Source organism: Pristiophorus japonicus, chromosome 12 (genome assembly GCF_044704955.1).
Source record: "Pristiophorus japonicus isolate sPriJap1 chromosome 12, sPriJap1.hap1, whole genome shotgun sequence".
In the NCBI taxonomy this organism is placed as follows: Eukaryota; Metazoa; Chordata; class Chondrichthyes; family Pristiophoridae; genus Pristiophorus; species Pristiophorus japonicus.
In genome coordinates, this window is record NC_091988.1 from 61879845 (window position 1) to 61901904 (window position 22060).

General features: G+C 42.2%; 1 protein-coding gene across 6 annotated transcripts in view; it reads left to right on the forward strand.

Annotated features, from left to right (window-relative positions):
• LOC139277295 (glutathione peroxidase 1-like) overlaps positions 1 to 4268 on the forward strand; it is a 58300-nt gene extending 54032 nt beyond the window's left edge. For all 6 annotated transcript variants that reach the window (XM_070895573.1, XM_070895574.1, XM_070895575.1 and 3 more), the window contains one exon: positions 3431 to 4268. In XM_070895573.1, the coding sequence (XP_070751674.1) occupies positions 3431 to 3781 (351 nt within the window). In that variant the 3' untranslated portion in view covers positions 3782 to 4268. The remainder of the gene's footprint in view (positions 1 to 3430) is intronic.
• The last annotated feature ends 17792 nt before the right edge of the window (positions 4269 to 22060 follow it).

Sequence of the window (22060 nt, forward strand, 5' to 3'; positions counted from 1 at the left end):
TTCCCCCAATTTAGAACCCTTACTCCCGTTTTTTCTTTTTCCTTATCCATAATTATGCTAAAACTTAGTGAAATATGATCACTACCACAAAAATGCTCTCCCACTGCTAATCCTTCCATCTGCCCAATTTCATTCCTTGACACTAAATCCTTGCCAAAAAAGCTCTCCTGAATGCAATTTTGAAATTCTGTACCTTTTACACTGATAGTTTCCCAGTTAATATTAGGGTAATTGAAATCCCTCATTACTTCTGCTCTATTGTTTTTGCACTTGTCAGTAATTTGTCTACAAATTTGCTCTTCTCTCTCTTGGACTGTTTGGGGGTCTATAGTACACTCCCAGCAGTATGATTGCCCCTTTTTTGTTCCACCCATATAGCCTCATTTGATGATCCTTCTAACATATCATCCTTCCTCACAGCTGTAATTGTTTCATTAATCAATACTGCGACCCCCTCCTTTTTTAACCTCCTCTCTGTCTCACCTGAAAGCCCTGTAACCAGGAATGTTGAGAGCTTCCATTCCTGTCCATCTTTCAGCCATGTCTCAGTAATGGCTATAATATCATAATCCCACGTGTCTATCTGTGTCCTTAGCGCGTCAACCTTATTTCCTAGATTCCTTGCATTATAGTATATACCATTTAGCATCGCCAAACTGTCTTGTTCTCTATTTCTAGCCTTTGTTTCCTCTGCCTTCCAAACTCGCTTACTAATTTTCTGCCTTCCATTTCCAGTTTGGCTTCTTTCTTCTCTGACAATGTTCTCAGGTTCCCATTCCCCTGCCAAGCTAGTTTAAACCCTCCCCAATAGCACTAGCACCCCCTCCCTCAGCGAAGATATTGGTCCCGGCTCTATTGAGGTGCAACCCGTTCGGCTTGTACAGGTTCCACCTCCCCCAGAAACGGTTCCAATGCTTCAGCAATCTAAAGCCCTCCCTTCTGCAACATCTCTTCAGCCACGCATTCATCCCTTCTATCCTCCTATTCCTGTACTCACTAGCATGTGGTACCGGGAATAATCCGGAGATTACTATCTTTTGGATTTCAACTACCCCGATATTAATTGGACAGAAGAGGTAGGTAAAGGGGATAAGGGAATGGCGTTCCTACCATGTGTACATGACTCCTTTCTGACCCAATATGTAAAAAGTCCAACAAGGGAGGATTCACTATTGGATCTAATAATGGGGAATGAACCAGAGCAGATAAGAGAAGTAAAACTAGGGGTGCATCTAGGCAATAGTGACCATAATATAATGTGCTTTAAGATGGTAATTGAGAAAGACATAAGTATGACAAAAACCAGGTTAACAGATTGGAGAAGAGCTGATTTTGAGGGGCAGAGAATAGAACTTGGGAAAATAAAATGGGCAACAATATTAGCAAGTAATGATGTAGAACAGCAATGGGAAACATTTAAAAAGATGTTCAACAGAGTGCAGGAAGAATATATTCCGCAAAAAGGAAAGAACAAACTAAATACTAATGAGTCTCCATGGGTGAATAAAGCCATAAGGGAACAATTGCGGGTAAGGAAAGAGGCATACATTAAATACATAGACAACAGGGGAGTGCATGATAAGGGAGAATATAAAGAGATTAGGAGAGAAAGGAAAGCAAAGAGGAACTATGAAATTAAATTATCAAGGAACATAAAACAAAATAGTAAAATATTTTACAGGCGCATCAATAAAAAAATGAAGGTTGGGATGGGAATAAGACCATTAAGAGATAGGCAGGATAATACCATAGGTAATGATAGAGTTGGCAAAAATATTTAATCTAGAAATCAAAAATATAATAATGAATAATCAGCATGAATTTCAAAAGGGACCAACCTTATTGAATTTTTGAAGAGGTAACCGAGAGAGTAGACAATAGTAATGCAGTAGATGTAATTTATCTAGATTTTCAAAAGACCTTTGATAAGATACCCCATAATAGATTGATGAACTAGGTCAGAGACTGCAGAGTCAGGGGACAAGTAGCAGATTGGATAGCTAACTGGCTTCAAGACAGAAAGTAAAGCGTAGCTATTCAGTGGCATAAGGTGGGTAGTGGTGTCCCACAAGGATCAGTGCTGGAACCACTGCTATTCACAATTTACATTAATGATTTAGATTTAGATTTTGGAATCAAAAACACTGTCTAAATTTGCAGATGACCCCCAAATTGGGGGATAGTCAATACCGAGGAGGATTGCAACAGATTGGTTAGAGCAACAAAAAGATCTCTGAGTACAAATACACAAATCACTAAATGTAGCGACATAGGTTAGCAAGGCCATAAAAAAGCAAACCAAGTACTATGGTTTATTTCTAGAGATACAGAATTGAAAAGTAGGGAAGTTATGCTAAACCTGTATTGAATCTTGGTTAGACCACACTTGGAGTACTGTGTACCGTTCTGGTCGCCATATTCTAAAAGATATAGAGGCACTGGAGAGGATGCAGAGAAGATTTACAAGGATGATACCAGAAATGTGAGGGTATACATATCGGGAAAGGATGTAGAGAGGCTGGGTCTCTTTTCTCTTGGGGGTGGGGGGGGGGGGGAGAGAAAGAAGGCTGAAGGGGTGACCTAATAGAGGGCTTTAAAATTCTGAAAGGTTTTGATAGAGTGGATACAAAGAGAATGTTTCCACTTGTGGGGAAGAGCATAACTATAGGCCATCAAATTCAGAAGAAACTTCTTTACTCAAAGAGTGGTGAGAATATGTATCTCGCTACCATGGAGTGGTTAAAGCGAATAATATAGATGCATTTAAGGGGCAGTTAGTTAAACATATGAGGGAGAAGGCAATAGAGTGTTATGCTGATAGATGAGGAAAGACTGGAGGAGGCTCAAGTGGAGCATAAATGCCGGCATGGACTGGTTGGGCCAAATAGCCAGTTTCTGTGCCATATATCCTATGTAAATTCAGGGGTTTGTTTGGTTAACATTTGAGTAAAATGTAGTAAAACTAGATGTCTGCTCATTTTTAACCCCATTAGAACCATGGGGACCAGTTCAGCTTACACAAAAACCATGGAGTGACCAACTGGTTGTATTGAGTTCAAAATCTGATCCTTTGAAAGAAACACTTGCATTTATCCAATTCCTTGCCACGTCTCTTGGAAACATCTCAAAGCGTGTCACAGACAGGCTACTTGAAAGCGCTGTTATTATTGTAGTAACTTTAGTGTTTTTTAAAAGATTATCTGAATCTAGAAACTGACCTGAAGGGTGCAAATTAATCAGTATCTGTGGAGAGAATAGGTAGTGGAGATTTCAGCTTGGTCCCCTTTTAGTTCTGAAGAAGGTGGCATATCGGAAACAGATGCTGATTGGCCTGCTGTGTGTTTCCACAAAATGGGCCAGTAGCTTGTTCAAAGAAAAGCTGCAAATCAATATTCAACATACTTGACCTTGCTTTACATTGATTTTGTAGGAAAATATCTACAATGAGGAGATTCTTAATTCCTTGAAATATGTCCGTCCGGGCAACGGCTTTGAGCCAAATTTCAATTTGTCGAAAAAGATTGAGGTGAATGGAGAAGAAGAGAATCCAGTCTTCACTTTTCTGAAACAGCATTTACCTGCAGCTTATGATGATTCTGACATCTTAATGGGTGATCCCAAGTTCATAGGCTGGAAGCCAGTCCGTCGGTACGATATCGGCTGGAATTTCGAGAAATTCCTTATTGCGTCAGATGGTGTGCCGTATAGGCGATACAGCAAAAATTTCATCACCATTGACATTGAAGAAGACATCAAAGTTCTTCTGCAAAAGAATGAATGACAAGGTGATCCTACAGATGTGCACGTTGAAATTTAGTACATTAAAATTGTAGTTGTCTTTCAATGTTGGGCATTACGTTACATGGTGTTTTTTGAAAGGTTTAGTCAAGAGTGTGTGATAACTTTAAGCTGTAAAACTTTAAGGAAATGCAGCAACCACCACATGTATGCAAAATTAACTTTAGTACAGTATCTGTAGTGCTAAGGTCTGTTCCCTCTGTTTAGAATTTATTTTGTTGTAAATGGAAAAGGCACAGAACCTGTCCATGCCCCTAAAGAAGTTTCCTCAGTCAGTGAAATCCTCATTTCTCTACTGAATGAACCAAACTAGTTTTCTGATGTTAGGCATTTTACTATATGATGGTGCTTTTTCAAAGGTTTACTGAAAAGTACTTAATGTAGCCTGTAAAAGTCTAACTAGACACAGAAACTAATCTTACAATCTAATGTAAAGGAGGCTCTTCCAATAAATCTGTTTTGATGAAAAACTGTGTCTCACTCCAGTTTTATTATAGAACTTTTATTATTGACCATGTATAACTGGCAGGAAGATTTTCATGAGATTTCCCACCAATTTAAATTTCTTGCATTATCTTTCTACTACGACAGTGCATCAACTAATCCTGTGTAAGCTCAGTCTGGTAAAGGGTATTAACTCTCTTACTGGGGAAATAACACCACATGTTCAGCTACCTCTATTCCACTAAGAAAACTATTCTCTGCATCTAGTTTATATTACATATTTGCACAATTTTTTCGAATGGATCTCATGGCCTGTAATATAAAGTACATTCATCATTTGCTTTTAATGCAGGAAACATTTGTCGTTCCATAAATTGAAAATTGCACTTTCTTTCTTGTCATAAATCTGCCTATCATACAAAATGTTATATTAAGAGGCTGCAACATAGCTTGTAACAGTGTATAGGGATTGTTAAAAAAAAATGTTTTATCATTTTCCGCCGATAAATTACCAGATTCTTTTCTGGGTGGCAAATTAGAAAAAGCTGATTTTCTCCTGAATTTGAGAAAGAAACCCTGAAATGTTCTTAATAAAAATCAAATTTGGAGATGTCTGCCCATTGTATCTACGACTTCTTTATAGACGTGTGCTGTGCATGTGATGTGATGCGGCACTTCCCTGGACCTAAGGAGAACAACCCCAGCTTCTCCAGTCTATCCACGTAACTGTAATCCCTCATCCCTAGAACCATTGTAGTAAATATTTTCTGTACTCTTACTTCCTAGCCCAGCTGGGGATGAACTATTGTTTTATATATGTTGAACATGACTTCCTGGCTTTTGTACTCTGTCTCTATTTATAAAGCCCAGGATCCATATGCATTAACTGCTTTGCTTGTCCTGCTACCTTCAAAGATTTGTGCACAACTACCCCCAGGTCTCTGATCTTGCACCCTCTTTAAAATTGTACCATTTAGTATGTTTGGTCTTTTCTCATTCTTCCTACCAAAATGAATCACCTGTCACTTTTCTGCATTGATTTTTATCTGCCCATTCCACAAGCCTGTCTATGATCTCTTGAAGTCTATTACCATCTTCCTCAGTGTTTCCTACACTTCCAAGTTTCATGTCATCTGCAAATTTTGAAATTGTGCTCTGTACCTCCATGTCCGCTGCTCCTCCCCGACTGCCGCCGAGCCCGGACTGCCGCTGGGCCTTTATAGGCCGCCACTGCTCCTCCAACTCCTCCTCCCCGACTCTCCGAAGCAAAAGTTATAAAGGAGAAAAGTAAAAGTGGAGGGCAGAAAAATCAAAGGCAAAAATCAAAAAGGGCCACATTACAACATAATTCTAAAAGAACCCAAAGACTGTTTTAAAAAATCAAGCCTGAAGGCTCTGTGTCTCAATGCGAGGTGTATTCGTACTAAGGTGGATGAATTAACTGTGCAGATAGCTGTTAACGGATAAGATGTAATTGGGATTACGGAGACATGGCTCGAGGGTGACCAAGGTTCGGAACTCAACATCCAAGGGTATTCAATATTCAGGAAAGATAGACTGAAAGGAAAAGGAGGTGGGGTAGCGTTGCTGGTTAAAGAGGAGATTAATGCAATAGTAAGGAAGGACACTAGCGTGGATGAGGTGAAATCTGTATGGGTAGAGCTGCGGAACACCAAAGGGTAGAAAAGGGAGTTGTGTACAGACCACCAAACAATCATAGTGAGGTTGGGGATGGCATCAAACAGGAAATTAGGGATGCATGCAATAAAGGTACAGCAGTTATCATGGGTGACTTTAATCTACATATAGATTGGGCTAAACAAACTGGTAGCACTACGGTGGAGGAGGATTTCCTGGAGTGTATAAGGGATGGTTTTCTAGACCAATATGTCCAGGAACCAACTAGAGAGCTGGCCATCCTAGACTGGGTGTTGTGTAATAAGAGAGGATTAATTGGCAAACTTGTTGTGCGAGGCTCCTTGGGGAAGAGTGACTATAATATGGTAGAATTCTTCATTAAAATGGAGAGTGACACAGTTAATTCAAAGACTCGGGTCCTGAACTTAAAGAAAGGTAACTTTGACGATATGAGATGTGAATTGGCTAAGATAGATGGCGAATGATACTTAAAGGGTTGACGGTGGATAGGCAATGGCAGACATTTAAAGATCACATGGATGAACTTCAACAATTGTACATCCCTGTCTGGCGTAAAAATAAAACGGGGAAGGTGTCTCAACCGTGGCTTACAAGGGAAATTAGGGATAGTGTTAAATCTAAGGAAGAGGCATATAAATGGGCCAAAAAAAGCAGAAAACCTGAGGACTGGGAGAAATTTAGAATTCAGCAGAGGAGGACAAAGGGTTTAATTAGTAGGGAGAAAATAGAATGAGAGTAAGCTTGCAGGAAACATAAAAACTGACTGCAAAAGCTTTTACTGATAATTGAAGAGAAAAAGATTAGTGAAGACAAATATAGGTCCCTTACAGTCAGAATCAGGTGAATTTATAATGGGGAACAAAGAAATAGCAGACCAATTGAACAAATACTTTGGTTCTGTCTTCACCAAGAAAGACACAAATAACCTTCCGGAAATATTAGGGGACCGAGGGTCTAGCGAGAAGGAGGAACTAAAGGAAATCCTTATTAGTCAGAAAATTGTGTTCGGGAAATTGATGGGATTGAAGGTCGATAAATCCCCAGGGCCTGATCGTCTGCATCCCAGAGTACTTAAGTGGCCCAAGAAATAGTGGATGCATTGGTGGTCATTTTCCAACATTCTATAGACTCTGGATCAGTTCTTTTGGACTGGAGGGTAGCTAATGTAACCCCACTTTTTAAAAAAGGAGGGAGAGAGAAAACGGAATTATAGACCGGTCAGCCTGACATCGGTGGTGGGAAAATGTTGGAATCAATTATTAAAGATGTAATAGCAGCGCATTTGGAAAGCAGTGACAGGATCGGTCCAAGTCAGCATGGATTTATGAAGGGGAAATCATGCTTGACAAATCTTCTAGAATTTTTTGAGGATTTAACTAGTAGAGTGGTCAAGGGGGAGCCAGTGGATGTGGTGTATTTAGACTTTCAAAAGGCTTTTGACAAGGTCCCACACAAGAGATTAGTGTGCAAAATTAAAGCACATGGTATTGGGGGTAATGTACTGACGTGGATAGAGAACTGGTTAGCAGACAGGAAGCAAAGAGTAGGAATAAACGGGTCCTTTTCAGAATGGTAGGCAATGACAAGTGGGGTACCGCAAGGTTCAGTGCGGGGACCCCAGCTATTTACAATATACATTAATGATTTAGATGAAGGAATTGAATGTAATATCTCCAAGTTTGCAGATGACACTAAGCTGGTGGCAGTGTGAGCTGTGAGGAGGATGCTAAGAGGCTGCAGGGTGACTTGGACAGGTTAGGTGAGTGGGGCAAATTCATGGCAGATGCAGTATAATGTAGATAAATGTGAGGTTATCCACTTTGGTGGCAAAAACAGGAAGGCAGATTATTATCTGAATGGTGACAGATTAGTAAAAGGGGAGGTGCAACGAGACCTGGGTGTCATGGTACATCAGTCATTGAAAGTTGGCATACAGGTACAGCAGGTGGCAAATGGCATGTTGGCCTTCATAGCGAGAGGATTTGAATATAGGAGCAGGGAGGTCTTATTACAATTCTACAGGGCCTTGGTGAGGCCACACTTTGAATATTGTGTACAGTTTTGGTCTCCTAATCTGAGGAAGGACATTCTTGCTATTGAGGGAGTGCAGCGAAGGTTCACCAGACTGATTCCCGGGATGACAGGACTGACATATGAAGAAAGACTGGATCGACTAGGCTTATATTCAATGGAATTTAGAAGAATGAGAGGGGATCTCATAGAAATATATAACATTCTGACGGGATTGGACAGGTTAGATGCAGGAAGAATGTTCCCGATATTGGGGAAGTCCAGAACTAGGGGTCACAGTCTAAGGATAAAGGGTAAGCCATTTAGGACCGAGATGAGGAGAAACTTCTTCACTCAGAGTTGTGAGCATGTGGAATTCTCTACCACAGAAAGTTGTTGAGGTCAATTTGTTAGATATATTCAAAAGGGAGTTAGATGTGGCCCTTACGGCTAAAGGGATCAAGGGGTATGGAGAGAAAGCAGGAATGGGGTACTGATCAACCATAATCATATTGATTGGTGGTGCAGGATCGAAGGGCCGAATGGCCACCTCCTGCACCTATTTTCTATGTTTCTAACCTGCTGGACCACATGTCGATGGTTTGTGGTGGACCGTCGTGGACACAGCTGCAATGGCAGCAGTCAGATGTTGTTTAGCATCCAGCTGACACTGCATGACAGCAGCCACACTCTGGAAGCCATCACAGATGACAACAGTCAGATGCTCCGTGCCCTGTTGCCCAGAGTGCATGAGAGCATTCTGCGCTTCCAGGCCAGCAGCCATTCTGTAAAAAGAAAGGTCAAGACGAACTGAAGACACAGCTGCAAAACCCGTCCTTTAAGAAGGCCAGGGAGCAGCTGTAAGCATGATGGTTTTGCATCAATTGGATAGGAGGGGAATTTCACAATGCAAACACCACACCGCAACCACACCATTGAAAACAGCCATTACCACCGGGAATTAAGACTGTTTATGACAAGAAAAAGGACAATTTTGATCTTATTACCACCGCAATCATATCGGTAGTAATGCGACCACCCCGTTTCGGGCAGAGGGCAATTTTGGGCCCCATGTCCACCCAAACATGGCCCCTGACATCAGAGGTGGAGGACCAAAGCAGGATATTCCCACACTGGAATACATTAAAATGCTGTCTTTGAAAAATGGGGATGATTACTGGCAGACACGAAGGGCCGAATGGCCTCCTGTGTTGTAATTTTCTATGATTGAAATTGATGAACATTTCTGTGGCACCAGCTACACAAGTGGTTGGTTAATGCTGCTTTTCTTGCACCCCATGCTCTGGAGGGTAGCCATAGTGATACAGGTGGCCACATGCGAATGAGCTGACCACCTCATGAACCCATATAATCTGATGGGGTGAGGTGTTGAGGTCGCCAGTACCCTTTCTGTTGCACCATATCTGGCAGAGCAGGCCCATGCATTCGGGTCAGGTTCTTCAACTTAACTTTTAATTTAAATAAACATATCTAGGGGATGAGTGAGAAACTGATGGTGAGCCCCATAACTGTGTCCGTGAATTGTGTAATTAACTATGGATGATCATTTAACCTGACAATCTTTTTTTAAAGACCCTTCCACCTTGTTTATTTAATTTTAGTGATGTTCAAGATAAAAATTGATTCCTGCTGATTTTTTTTTAGCATTTACCTGGGTTTTTTGGGATTCATTTTTATACCAAAATCAAAACCTGAAAAAAAATCAAGATTTTTAAATTGGCATTAAAGATCCTTTTCTGTGGGCAGTGCAGTGTGTCAGGTGCAGAAATGTTGATCGTCTTTCATATCCCCACTCGAATATTCTCCAGTGGTTTTGACTAAATGAAAATTAGTTGAGATCATTAGAATTATCTTCTTTGGTTAATAACTATCAAATGTTTCTATTTTTGACCAAGCAACAATGATTATTTCCATTAACTGTAAAGCATGAAAGTACCATGGTAATAGTTTCAGCTACATTGGGTTATTCATTATGGGCTGTATAGGTGTGTATTAAGGTCCTCGTGATAGAGGGAGTGAATGTTTAAGCTGATGGATGGGGTGCCAAGCCAATCAAGTGGAATGCTTTGTCCTGGATGACATTGAGCTTCTTGAGTGTTGTTGGAGCTGCACTCATCGAGGCAAGTGGAATGTATTCCATCACACTCCTGACTTGTGCCTTGTAGATAGTGGAGTTGCTTTGGGAAGTCAGGATGTGAGCTACTTTCTGCAGAATACCGAGCCTTTGATCTCCTCTGGTAGCCACTGCATTTATGTGGCTGGCCCAGTTGAGTCTCTGGTTAATGGTGACCCCACCCCTGAATGGGAAGGTGGTATTTGTCTGGTACTTGTGTGGCGTAAATGTTACTTGCCACTATTCAGCCCAAGCCTGGATGTTCAGAGTTTTCTGCATGCAGGCATGGACTGATTCACTATCTGATCTGTTTATCAGGTACGTCAACTTATTGAAGTTGGAGCTCTTTCAAACGATCATAATGGAGTCTTCCCTGGGACCAGTGAAGAAGTTTGTTCTTGTATATAATGTGCAGTGTATTCCCAGTAATCCAAATCCTAAATCAGATGTGTAATACTATAGACATAGGCATGGATGTTCCTCAAAAGAAACATGTGTTTTTGGGGTGCTTTAGAGGTGAACAAGCGAGTAAAATGGGGCAGAAAAGTCGCTTGCCGAAAGTCCTCATCTAAAATTTGCTACCACGATTTCCCTCCCGTGACCCTGTTCTGCCTGCCAGAAGCATGCTTGCTGCACTGAGATGAATGAAATGAAATGAGGAGGTGGGTCATGGCCAAGTGTCCCCTGGGATATCTCTGAAAAGTACAAGCAGAACAACCAGGTCAGGGCCATAAAAGGAGTGGGGAGCTGCCTCGGGGAGCTGCGTGGAGGTATACTACTCCAGGAAGCTGGTGCAGGAGGGCAACGGCAGCGAAGAGGGACATCAAGGTCCAGGTCGGTGATTAGAGCGTGGGCAGATACAGCAGGAACTGCGAGAGACTGTGGAGGGCTGTGATCGGGGCCCAGGGGAGGCGTGAGTTCTGGGCCAGGGGCCTAGGGGCGCACGGGCCAGCCCACACCGCGATGTGTGTGTGCACTAGGTCCATGCAGCAGAGCTGGTCTCCAGTTGTCTATGGTAATCCTTGCCACTGGACCAAGACCTAGCTCTGTCAAGCCCATGTGGTGGCTGGTATGTAACGGCCACCACACATTAAAAAAATCCACGCACAGGCATCTTCCACCCTTGAGGATGTAGTTCAGGTCCTTCATTGAAACACCTGTGAACTCATCCTTTTTTGGCGTGGAAGCAAGTCATCCTCATTTCAAGGGACTGTCTATGACTGACTGACTGCCTGACAACATGCAAGAAAAAAACAAGGAGGAGACAATTAATTATAAATGGTAAGTGGTTATATGGGACCAGTGTGTGAAAAGCTATGTTCTTTTGCTAGAATGCCGTCTTTCGGATGAGACGTTAAACCGAGGCCCCGTCTGCTCTCTCAGGTGGACATAAAAGATCCCATGGCACTATTTTGAAGAAGAGCAGGGGAGTTATTCTCAGTGTCCTAGCCAATATTTATCCCTCAATCAACATAACAAAAAAAACAGATGATCTGGTCATTATCACATTGCTGTTTGTGGGAGCTTGCTTGTGCGCACATTGGTTGCCGCGTTTCCTACATTACAACAGTGACTACACTCCAAAAGTACTTAATTAGCTGTAAAGCACTTTGAGACATCCAGTGGTGGAAAAAGGTGCAATATAAATCCAAGTCTTTCTTTCATTCAGTTATGTGGAGAAGCTGGGTTGATTTTCTCCTTAGAGCAGAGAAGATTACAAGCAATATTGATAGAGATGCTCAAAATCGTGAGCGGTTTTGATAGAGTAAATAAAGATCAACGATTTCCAGTGGCAGAAGGATAGGTAACCTGAGGACACAGATTTAAAGTGACTGGGAAAAGAACCAGAGGCGATATGAGGAAACATTTTTTACACAGCAAGTTGTGATCTGGAATGCGTTGCCTGAAAGGACGGTGGAAGTAGGTTCAATAGTAACATTCAAAAGGGAATTGGATAAGTACTTGAAGAGAATGGATTATAAGGAACTCTAACCATCAAACTGCTTTCATGCCACATATACTTGGATTTAATGTTGATTTAAACATTAAAGTGAACATGAGAATGAAGGCGCAGGGAAGTGGAACTAAGTCCATGATCAGATCAGCTATGATCTTATTAAATGGTGAAGCAAGTTCGAGGGGCCAAATGGCCTACTCCTGCTCCTATTTCTTATGTTCTTATAAAGTACTTCATTGGCTGTAAAGGGCTTTGGGATGTCCTGAGGTCGTAAAAGATATATAAATGCAAGTCTTTTTCTTTTCTTTTCCTTTTTTGTTTACAGTGTTTTCAGGTAGTATGATTTGGAATGCACTGCTAGCTAGGGCAGTGGAAGCAGATTCAATAGTAACTTTCAATAAATATGAAGGGAAAAACATTACAGGCCATGGTGAAAGGGCAGGGGGAGTAGGACCAAGAGGCGCGGTGTGCCGAATGGTGTGTCCTGCTGTGGCTATCTGATTCTGCGACCAATGGATGCAGGTGCGAGCAGCAGCAGGAGACGATGCACGTGAAGCTAATGCGCGCCCAGCAGCAGAGAAGCTCCCGCTCGAGCCCGGCGAAACCCATCCCATAATAGCGAGCACTCCTTCTCATTTAATATAAAAAGAAAAATCCAACGTTGATTAGGTAAACTAGGCCATTTTAGTCAACCGGCGAACTTTCTGAGGCAGCCCCGGTTTGCAGAGACTGTCAGCCGGCAGTCCCCTTTCCACAGTGCTGCTGCACCGAGTGGTAATAAGTCATTGAGAGGAGGAAACACAAGGGAATGGGTGAGTTTATTTAATTATCATTTTTTAATTGTTGAGAGGCAGAAGGTCAAAGACCAATACATCAGCAAGGCTGAAATTAAATGGGTCAAGCTTTAAAAGAAAAAAAGATTTGCATTTGCATAACGCTTTTCACGACCTCAGGACGTCCCAAAGTGCTTTACAACTAATGAAGTACTTTTAAAGCATAGTCACTGTTGTCGAAAATGGAGCAGGCAATTTGCGCACAGCAAGATCCCACAAACAGCCATGTGATAATGACCAGATAATCTGTTTTAGTGATGTTGACTGATGGATAAATATTGGCCAGGACACAGGAGATAACTTCCACGGTCTTCTTCGAAATAGTGCCATAGGATCTTTTACTTCTATCTGAGATGAGACGGGGCCTCAGTTTATCATTTCATCCGAAAGACAGCACCTCCGAAAATGCAGCACTCCCTTGGTACTGCATTGGAGTATCAGCCTAGATTTTGTGCTCAAGATTCTGACTCAGAGGCGAGAGTACTACCCACTTTAAAAAATATATATAATTTATTCAACATTATAAGCATTTATAACATCGTGATAATTCCATTGTCTCATACATATCCTTTCCATCACTCTGCACAGCCATTCCTCCAACACATATTAACATCAAAACCTGAAGCTTAATTTGTCTCCTGTAACATATATTAATTGTACTTTAAAAATTGATCATAACCAAACCTTCCGAACTCTTTCTAGGATATCCTCATCCCAAAAGGTTTCTTGCAGACACAACTGGTCAGTGCCTTTAAAACACTGCAAGTTCCCCTTCAGTCCGTTCACATTAATCAAGACCAATGTAATTATGGCTCCTAATAAAGGAAGTGTGTCTGATAATCCCCCCATCATTTAATCTCTGGCTCTTCCCTCCTCTCATACTCCTTCCCAGCTTTTCAGGCAGCCGTTTCAGCCTCTTCCTTAAATTAGGTTTAGGTCGAGGAGCTGCCTCTTCTCTCTCTTTCTGGCCCTCACTACCTGTTCCCTTTCCACATGATGCCATCCCACCCCCCACTTCCATGTTTCCGTCCCTCCTGACTCCTCACTCTCGAGCTCTTCTGTAATCCTTCGTCCTTGCTCCCCATCAGATACATAGGGCCGGATTTTTGGCTTTCGGGGTTTTTTTGGCGAAAACGGTAGCGATATGTAAAAATGAACGTTAAAGTTGCACTACCGTTTTTAGGCCAAACTTTCGGCCTTTACGCCTGCGCCGGTAAAGGAGACGTTGCACAATTATTCACGGCGCAAAACGCGAGTTTCGGCAACTTTAGTCCATGGTTGTTTGCACTGCGATCGAGGCCTTGGGAGGGGGAAAACAAAAATTCCAAAAAAATTCCAAAAACATTCACAAAACCCTTAGCTAGCAAATTGCTGAAAATAATTCAAAAATAAAAACTTCAAATTACCTTTTCTGCAGGTTTTCATACTTATCGCTCTGGCAGGGCTGTACTGACAGGTTTGACCTGTCGTTATTCTGGGCCTGGTGTACGGGTCAGGAGAGTGCCGAAAGTACGACGGTAACGCAATCCGCGTTGTTACGCGTTGGCGCACCTCTCCCTGGCAGTACTTGAAAGCGCCACCGCAAACAGGTACCCGAGGATCCCACCCGAGCTTTGCAAACTGGTTTTCGCAGGGAAAACCCGGTTGCAAACCTGCCAAAAATCCGGCCCATAATCTCCGTTAGAGTCTTCCTGTCATTATGGTTTCTCCAACAGTGCCGCTCCCTTTGGCCTCATCTCCACTGCTGACCCTTGCACTCCATTTCTTCTCACTCTTGCTCCCTTTCGGCATCTTTGTCTCCCCGCTCCCAGCCTGCTGCCCCTTTAAGGCTCCTGCCTCTTGCACCCTCTCATTGTCTTGCCCCTTCTGGCTCCCCAAGATGTCCCAAATCCCCATCTTTCTTACACTTACCCCGCACCCACCTCCACTCCCCCCATGGACACCAATTCTTTAGGGAGGGCCGAGTCACATTATGGCTTGACTCTGTCCTTGACCCATGCTGCCTCTTGCTGTCTGTCCTTTTCCACCATCTCCATCCTGTTCTCTGCTCCACAATTTTCTGCCTCTCCTTGTGCTCTTTTCTCATTCTGTTCACCGGCGGTGTCCTCCTCTTGCATCTGCTCCTTCTCCCATCTCCTCGTCACTCAGGGGGTTTCCTTCTGCCTCACACTCACAGCGGGTGGGGCCTTTGTGACACACCTCACAGCTCTCAGCCTTGCAGCTCCGAACAATGTGTCCAGACTAGCCGCAGTTATAACTGTACAGGTCTGGACAGCTTCTTACAAGATGGTCATGTCCATGTCAATAATAGCAAACCTTCACCTGGTTATCATGCAATACCTGGAAATACTGCACTCCTTCCTTTGTCCCAAATTTCATGCTGTAGGGCAATGACTTCACCCCCTCTGGGAACCACACCTTTATATAACTGATTTCATCTGCTACCCACGTTCCTAGATAGTATCTCCTCTTTATTGCCGAGCAATTGTCCCACGACTTCAACTATTTTTTATCTTCAATATAAACTGGCAGGTTTAAGAATGAGACCATCACCTCTTCTGAATACAGCAGAGATACATCCCAGAACTTATCACCAACCTTCAGACTCAGTAAAAGTCTTTCCACCTCCTCTCGGCCAGTGACTGTCATCTCAAACCCAACATTCGGCTTTGCTCGGCAAAGAAAATTCCCTTGCCGCAGTCCTCAAGTACTGCCTGGATAATATCCCAAGCTCGTAGCTCCTTATCCTCGCAATAAACCACCAACGTGTTTTCTTTTCCAAACCTCCTGGGATCCCGGCTCAAATCTTTGGGCCTTTTTTTCTCCCTTCCCTCAACATTTTCTCCCCTGATTAAATTCATCCTGGGAACATTGTCCTCTGAGGGGCCTGGCAATCTGGGCCCCTAAATGGTGACTGTTTATGGGCAAAAAGGCCCTAGAACCTGAAAAAAACCCACCATCAACTTTTACAAACTCAACATTCGGCTTTGGTCGGCAAAGCAACTTCCCTCACTGCAGTCCTCAACTCCCAGCATTAATTAAACAACCAGCAGCGCCTGCTCACTCCTAGTCCCTTCACCTGGAGAGTTCTACCCACTGAGTCACAGCTGACACTAGAAGCCAGTAGCTTGTAGAACAAAACTAGACTGAAGGGGCTTTGATTTAGATTGGTAAGTTCCATGGCACTGGGACTCCCAAATGTGTACAGGAAGACACTGCCGAAATTTAGCCAACGGAAACTACACAGCTTACTGGTTAACTTCCTGCTGCTTGCCCAGTTGGGACCGCCTTATTCATTGAGACATTTGCTTGCTGGTTTAGTTGGAGCTGAGTGCAAAATTGTCAGCTTCTAATGGCAGGGTGACACAGGTCCTATCAATGAGCCAAGCTGGCCAGATTATCAACAGTACACTGGAATACTATAGACCTCTGCTGAAAGGTCATCAACCTGAAACATTAACTCTGTTTCTCTCTCCACTGATGCTGCCTGACCTCCTGAGTATTTCCAGCATTTTCTGTTTTTGGTTCAGATTTCCAGCTTCTGCAGTATTTTGCTTTTGTATTACTATAAGCACAGTTGTGTCATTTGGAGCTAGCTTGACCCAAAGAGCCCACACTATTTCCCCCATGAAGGACAGCCAGTAGTTAGTCTTAAACAACTGAAAAGTTCAAGTTTTAACTTTTTCAGGTAGCCAGAGCGAATCTGCACTTGAACTCAGAAATAAATTGAGCATTAGTCTCTCCTTCATACTGTGTATGACATATTTGCTCTAGGGCGTTGAAATTTTTGGAAATTCTAAACTAGTTGATGATTTTGTGATTATAACAAATTAGGAAGCATGGCAAACTGAGAAAGAAAGCAGGAGATTGCAGGAGGACTTAAACAAGTTAATGGAGTGGGCAGCTAGGTGAGATCAGTTTCAGTGCAGAGAAATGTGAAATAGTACATTTTGGGGAACAAAGCACTGTGCTCAAATGTATGTCTTAAATGGTAATACAGGATACTCTTAATAGAGTGGAGGAAGAGAGAGCCATGGGGTGCTGATACATCAACATTTAAAGATGGGAGCGCAGCTTTAAAAAGCCATCTGGACACCTGAATTTCCTCAGCTTTTTCACTCCTCTACTTTATCTGCATGGCTTTCAGCTTTGTTAGAAGTTCACTGGGTTTATTGCTTCATGCAACTTTTTTGATGTTGATGACCATGGTTAGTGAAGGGTGCGTTTCTCGCAGACCAATTCTGTGATCACCTTGTCATTCTCCTCATACCAGTCTTTGCATTTTCTGGTTTTTGGCCCTAGGGTCGTGGCTGCAGAGTATAAAGCATCCCTGAAAGGGGAGGGGGTTACAACTTGTTGTCTTAAAAATAAAGCTATCTAGATATCAAGTTTTGTTTGGACGAGTCTGTGGTCTGTTCAACACTGGGCTCCCTTCATGTGATGTTCCTCTGAGCAATTAAGTGCCAACGATTGCATCAAGGGTGCACCCTTGTAGTTTTGTCTTTGCTTGGAAGCCTGAAGATTATATTAGTGATAGTCCGATGATGTTCTGTATGCATCCCATTTCAGTTACACTTCCCTATGCCAAGTCTACTTTTACTTTACATAGAATTACATAGTCTACAGTACAGAAACATGCTATTCAGCCCAACTGGTCTAGAAACATAGAACATAGAAAATAGGTACAGGAGTAGGCCATTCGGCCCTTCGAGTCTGCACCGCCATTCAATGAGTTTATGGCTGAACATGCAACTTTAGTACCCCATTCCTGCTTTCTCGCCATACCCCTTGATCCCCCTAGTAGTAAGGACTACAGCTATCTCCTTTTTGAATATATTTAGTGAATTGGCCTCAACAACTTACTGTGGTAGAGAATTCCACAGGTTCACCACTCTCTGGGTGAAGAAGTTTCTCCTCATCTCGGTCCTAAATGGCTTACCCCTTATCCTTAGACTGTGACCCCTGGCTCTGGACTTCCCCAACATTGGGAACATTCTTCCTGCATCTAACCTGTCTAAACCCGTCAGAATTTTAAACGTTTCTATGAGATCCCCTCTCATTCTTCTGAACTCCAGTGAATACAAGCCCAGTTGATCCAGCCTTTCTTGATATGTCAGTCCCGCCATCCCGGGAATCAGTCTGGTGAACCTTCGCTGCACTCCCTCAATAGCAAGAACGTCCTTCCTCAAGTTAGGAGACCAAAACTGTACACAATACTCCAGGTGTGGCCTCACCAAGGCCCTGTGCAACTGTAGTAACACCTCCCTGCCCCTGTACTCAAATCCCCTTGCTATGAAGGCCAACATGCCATTTGCTTTCTTAACTGCCTGCTGTACCTGCATGCCAACCTTCAATGACTGATGTACCATGACATCCAGGTCTCGTTGCACCTCCCCTTTTCCTAATCTGTCACCATTCAGATAATAGTCTGTCTCTCTGTTTTTACCACCAAAGTGGATAACCTCACATTTATCCACATTATACTTCATCTGCCATGTATTTGCCCACTCACCTAACCTATCCAAGTCACTCTGCAGCCTCATAGCATCCTCCTCGCAGCTCACACTGCCGCCCAACTTAGTGTCATCCGCAAATTTGGAGATACTACATTTAATCCCCTCGTCTAAATCATTAATGTACAATGTAAACAGCTGGGGCCCCAGCACAGAACCTTGCGGTACCCCACTAGTCACTGCCTGCCATTCTGAAAAGTACCCATTTACTCCTACTCTTTGCTTCCTCAGTTTATGCACCACACGAGCCTTCTCCCACCATACTTCATCTAACCCTATCAACATATCCTTATATTCCTTTCTTGCTTATGTGCTTCCCCTTAAATGCATTTATGCTATTCGCCTCAACTACTCCCTGTAGTAGCAAGTTCCAAATTCTCACCTCTCTCTGGGTAAAGAAGTTTCTCCTGAATTACCTATTGGATTCATTGGTGACAAGATATCTTATATTTATGGCCGCTAGTACTGGTCTTCCCCACAAGTGGAAACATTTTCTCTCCGTCTGCCTCAGCAATCCCTTTCGTAATTGTAAAAACCTCTCTTAGGTTTAGATTCAAGCTGTAACCTAGTGAAATTATTTATGGTTATTATGGGGGAGGGGGAGAAGAGAGAAAGGGGTAGAAAAGGCATAATTTACAAGAGCCAGTACTGTCTAATCCTGCTCCTAGAAGTTATGCATGAATTCTCTTTTAGGATATTGGTTACATTGCATTGGAACCAGATATCTAAAAGCTGCTGACAGTTGAATTGGAGCGAGTTGATGCTTGTGCAGTCAGTGTTTGCATCCTCAGTGAGACACGAGCAGGGATGCATTTCACTTCAAATTGTAAAATCTGCATTTTAACTTTGATTTGAAATGGTATTGTGAACTTAATATAGACTTTGTTCAGCAGTTTTATAGCAAGAATGCAACTTTTGGTGTAAAATAACACAGTAGAGTAACTGAAGGGGTTAAAAATCAGTAGTATTTCTAAAAGGTTTGTGGCTAAACTTAAGTTGAGCGTGGGCCCATAACGTATAATTCTTGAGAAGGGAGTATTTGGCAGATGTCCTAGCATCGACAGAATTACACGAGATAACGATAAACACCCCAGCTTTGTCTGTCTATTAACAGAAGATTTAGTCAAGGACAAATCGGTCTGGGAAAAAGTACTTTCACAGGAATTGCTTAACCGTAGAAAAGTAATGATGTAGCACGTAACTGATCAGATAAAAGACGCACAGAGGAGGTAACAAAGCTTGCTGTCAATATAATTGTATTAACCAATTAATATTTGTAATCATAGTAGTTAGGCAAAACTTTGTGACGTGGCAGGGAAACAACAAATGGAAAGCTTTCGCGCAGAACTTCATGATTTTGTATGTATTTTGACTGTATAAAAACAGTAACCCGACGATTGTTCGAAGAGAACGGCTGGTTTGGGTCACCGAGTTACTGAACTTGTGTAGAAGCTGCCTCTCCCTCAATCGAGTACTTTATAATAAACAATTCTTTTCTCCAATACAGACTTGTGTTGAGTATCTTTGTAATACTCCACTACAATTGGTGCTGCGAGCAGGGTACCTACGGGAAACCAACAGAAGGGCGTTTACAGAAGCATCATGAGTGAGTATATTTAAACTACCACTCATAATCCGATGTAAGCTATTACGAAACGTGCCTGTTGCCCGGGGTACCTGAATCTGTGAAAAGTCTGTTATGGTGCAAAAGACTTGGGGGTAATTTAAATGTGTTGTGTATCCGTCACTATATAAAAGTCAAAATGAGAAACCGGTAGTGATTGCAGACTCTAGGTTTAAGGAACCAGATTATGGAGGCAATCAGTATTGTGAGTCCAGCTGGACACTAGAGGTGTCCAACAGTTCACAGAATCCGGTGAAGGGGTAGACATGCCCAAACGTGAGATTATAAGGCATCGATGGGATTGTAGACTCTAGGGAGGGACAATCAGTATCTAAGAATACCGTTTAAATCGATAGGAAAATATCGGTGGGGCCGTAGACTCTGGGTTTAAGGGAAACCAAGCAAAAGGACGGGTGATATCTGATACAGTGAAACCGATTAATAATGACTATGTTAAGAAACGGGTGGGATCCTAAAATAGAGCCGGCCAAACAGAAATTATGGTGGGAGAAACAGAAAAATAAGAAAACCGCCAAAGCAGGATTAATGGTAATAAGTCAGTGCCTACAATTACGGAGGTTAAGAGTAGAAGTGAATAGTTTGAGAATGACGCCCACCGGCTGGTTGGGACAGGGACTGACAAAGAAAAATAAGGGAACCAGGAAAAAAAATAAAATAAGCTTTGTTGAATGAAAAGTTGGTGGGAGTTAATGAATTTTTCATTTGTCGGAAAGCCTGTTTTTTTAAAAAAGAAAAATGATGTAGCTGTCTGGTTGTATTAGCTCCACCCACTTTTTCAGACAGAGAGTTGAAAGGTTTTAACTCTTTGTAGTGTCCTCGATGTGGGAAGTTTTAAGAAAGTGTGAACCTAGAATTGAATTATATTTTAAGTTAGAAACGCAGGTGCGGATTTATTTTGATTATGATTTACAGAGCGATGAAATGCACAAATGATGGGTTTGTTTAACAAAAGATAAAACCTTCAGCTTTGCTAAAAAAAATATTTAAAAAAAAGAAAACAACCGACACAGAAGCTTCAACAGAAATTTGAACGTTCTAATTGGATTATAGTTGAAAAATGCGTGGTCTCATTTAAAAAAAATAATAATTCTGACACGCTCACTTACTTGTCAAAAGAAAACATGTAATCATTGATTAAATTGAGTTGAAAAACAATAAAGTTAGTCTAGAAATGAGATAAAGAAAGGAGAAGGGAGAGTGTATGCCTTTAAAAAAACGCCTGCGTGGGTTTCTTGAGGCTATGGGCTGAGGGAAGCTATGCCCTCGTTTTCCTTTGTGTAGAATAAAAGAGATTTCAATAAAAGACTGGCACTACAGTATTTGAATTGGGATTTTGAGATATTTCAGGTGATTCTCCTTGATAAACATTTTGGTTGTATTGGAAAATCTTGGGTTTGGAAACCTTTTTAATAGAAATAATAAAAGTGTGTAACTTTACCTCAACTACTACGTCAGAAGTTGAAGCTTAAAAAGATGTGATTTATGAGGTACCGTATCACAAAATATATCTTGAAGTTACAGAGCAAAATATTTCCTACTTATGACATTCCTACTTGGATTGGAGCGTTTTTTTTAATGTTCAGCCTCTAAAACAGAAGTTAGGCACATAATTATAAAACAAGTATTTTGCATTCTGTGATCTGTGAATCACTTAGGCATAATAAGTTTAAACTATAAGTATAAATGAGAATTCCAATATTTAAAAATCAGCATTACCATAAATACAAATACTACAACAGGGGAGCATCATCATAGGCAGTCCCTCAGAATCGAGGAAGACTTGCTTCCACTCCCAAAGTGAGTTCTTTGATGACTGAACAGTCTGATACGAGAGCCACAGACCCTGAAACAGGTGGGACAGACATTCGTCGAGGGAAGGGGTCAGTGGGGCTAGTTTGCCGCGCGCTCCTTCCGCTGCCTGCGCTTGGCCTCTTCATGCTCTTTGCGTTGAGACTCGAAGAGCTCAATGCCCTCCCGGATGCACTTTCTCCACCTCGGGCGGTCTTTGGCCAGAGTCTCCCAGGTGTCAGTGGTGATGTCGCACTTTATCAGGGAGGCTTTGAGGGT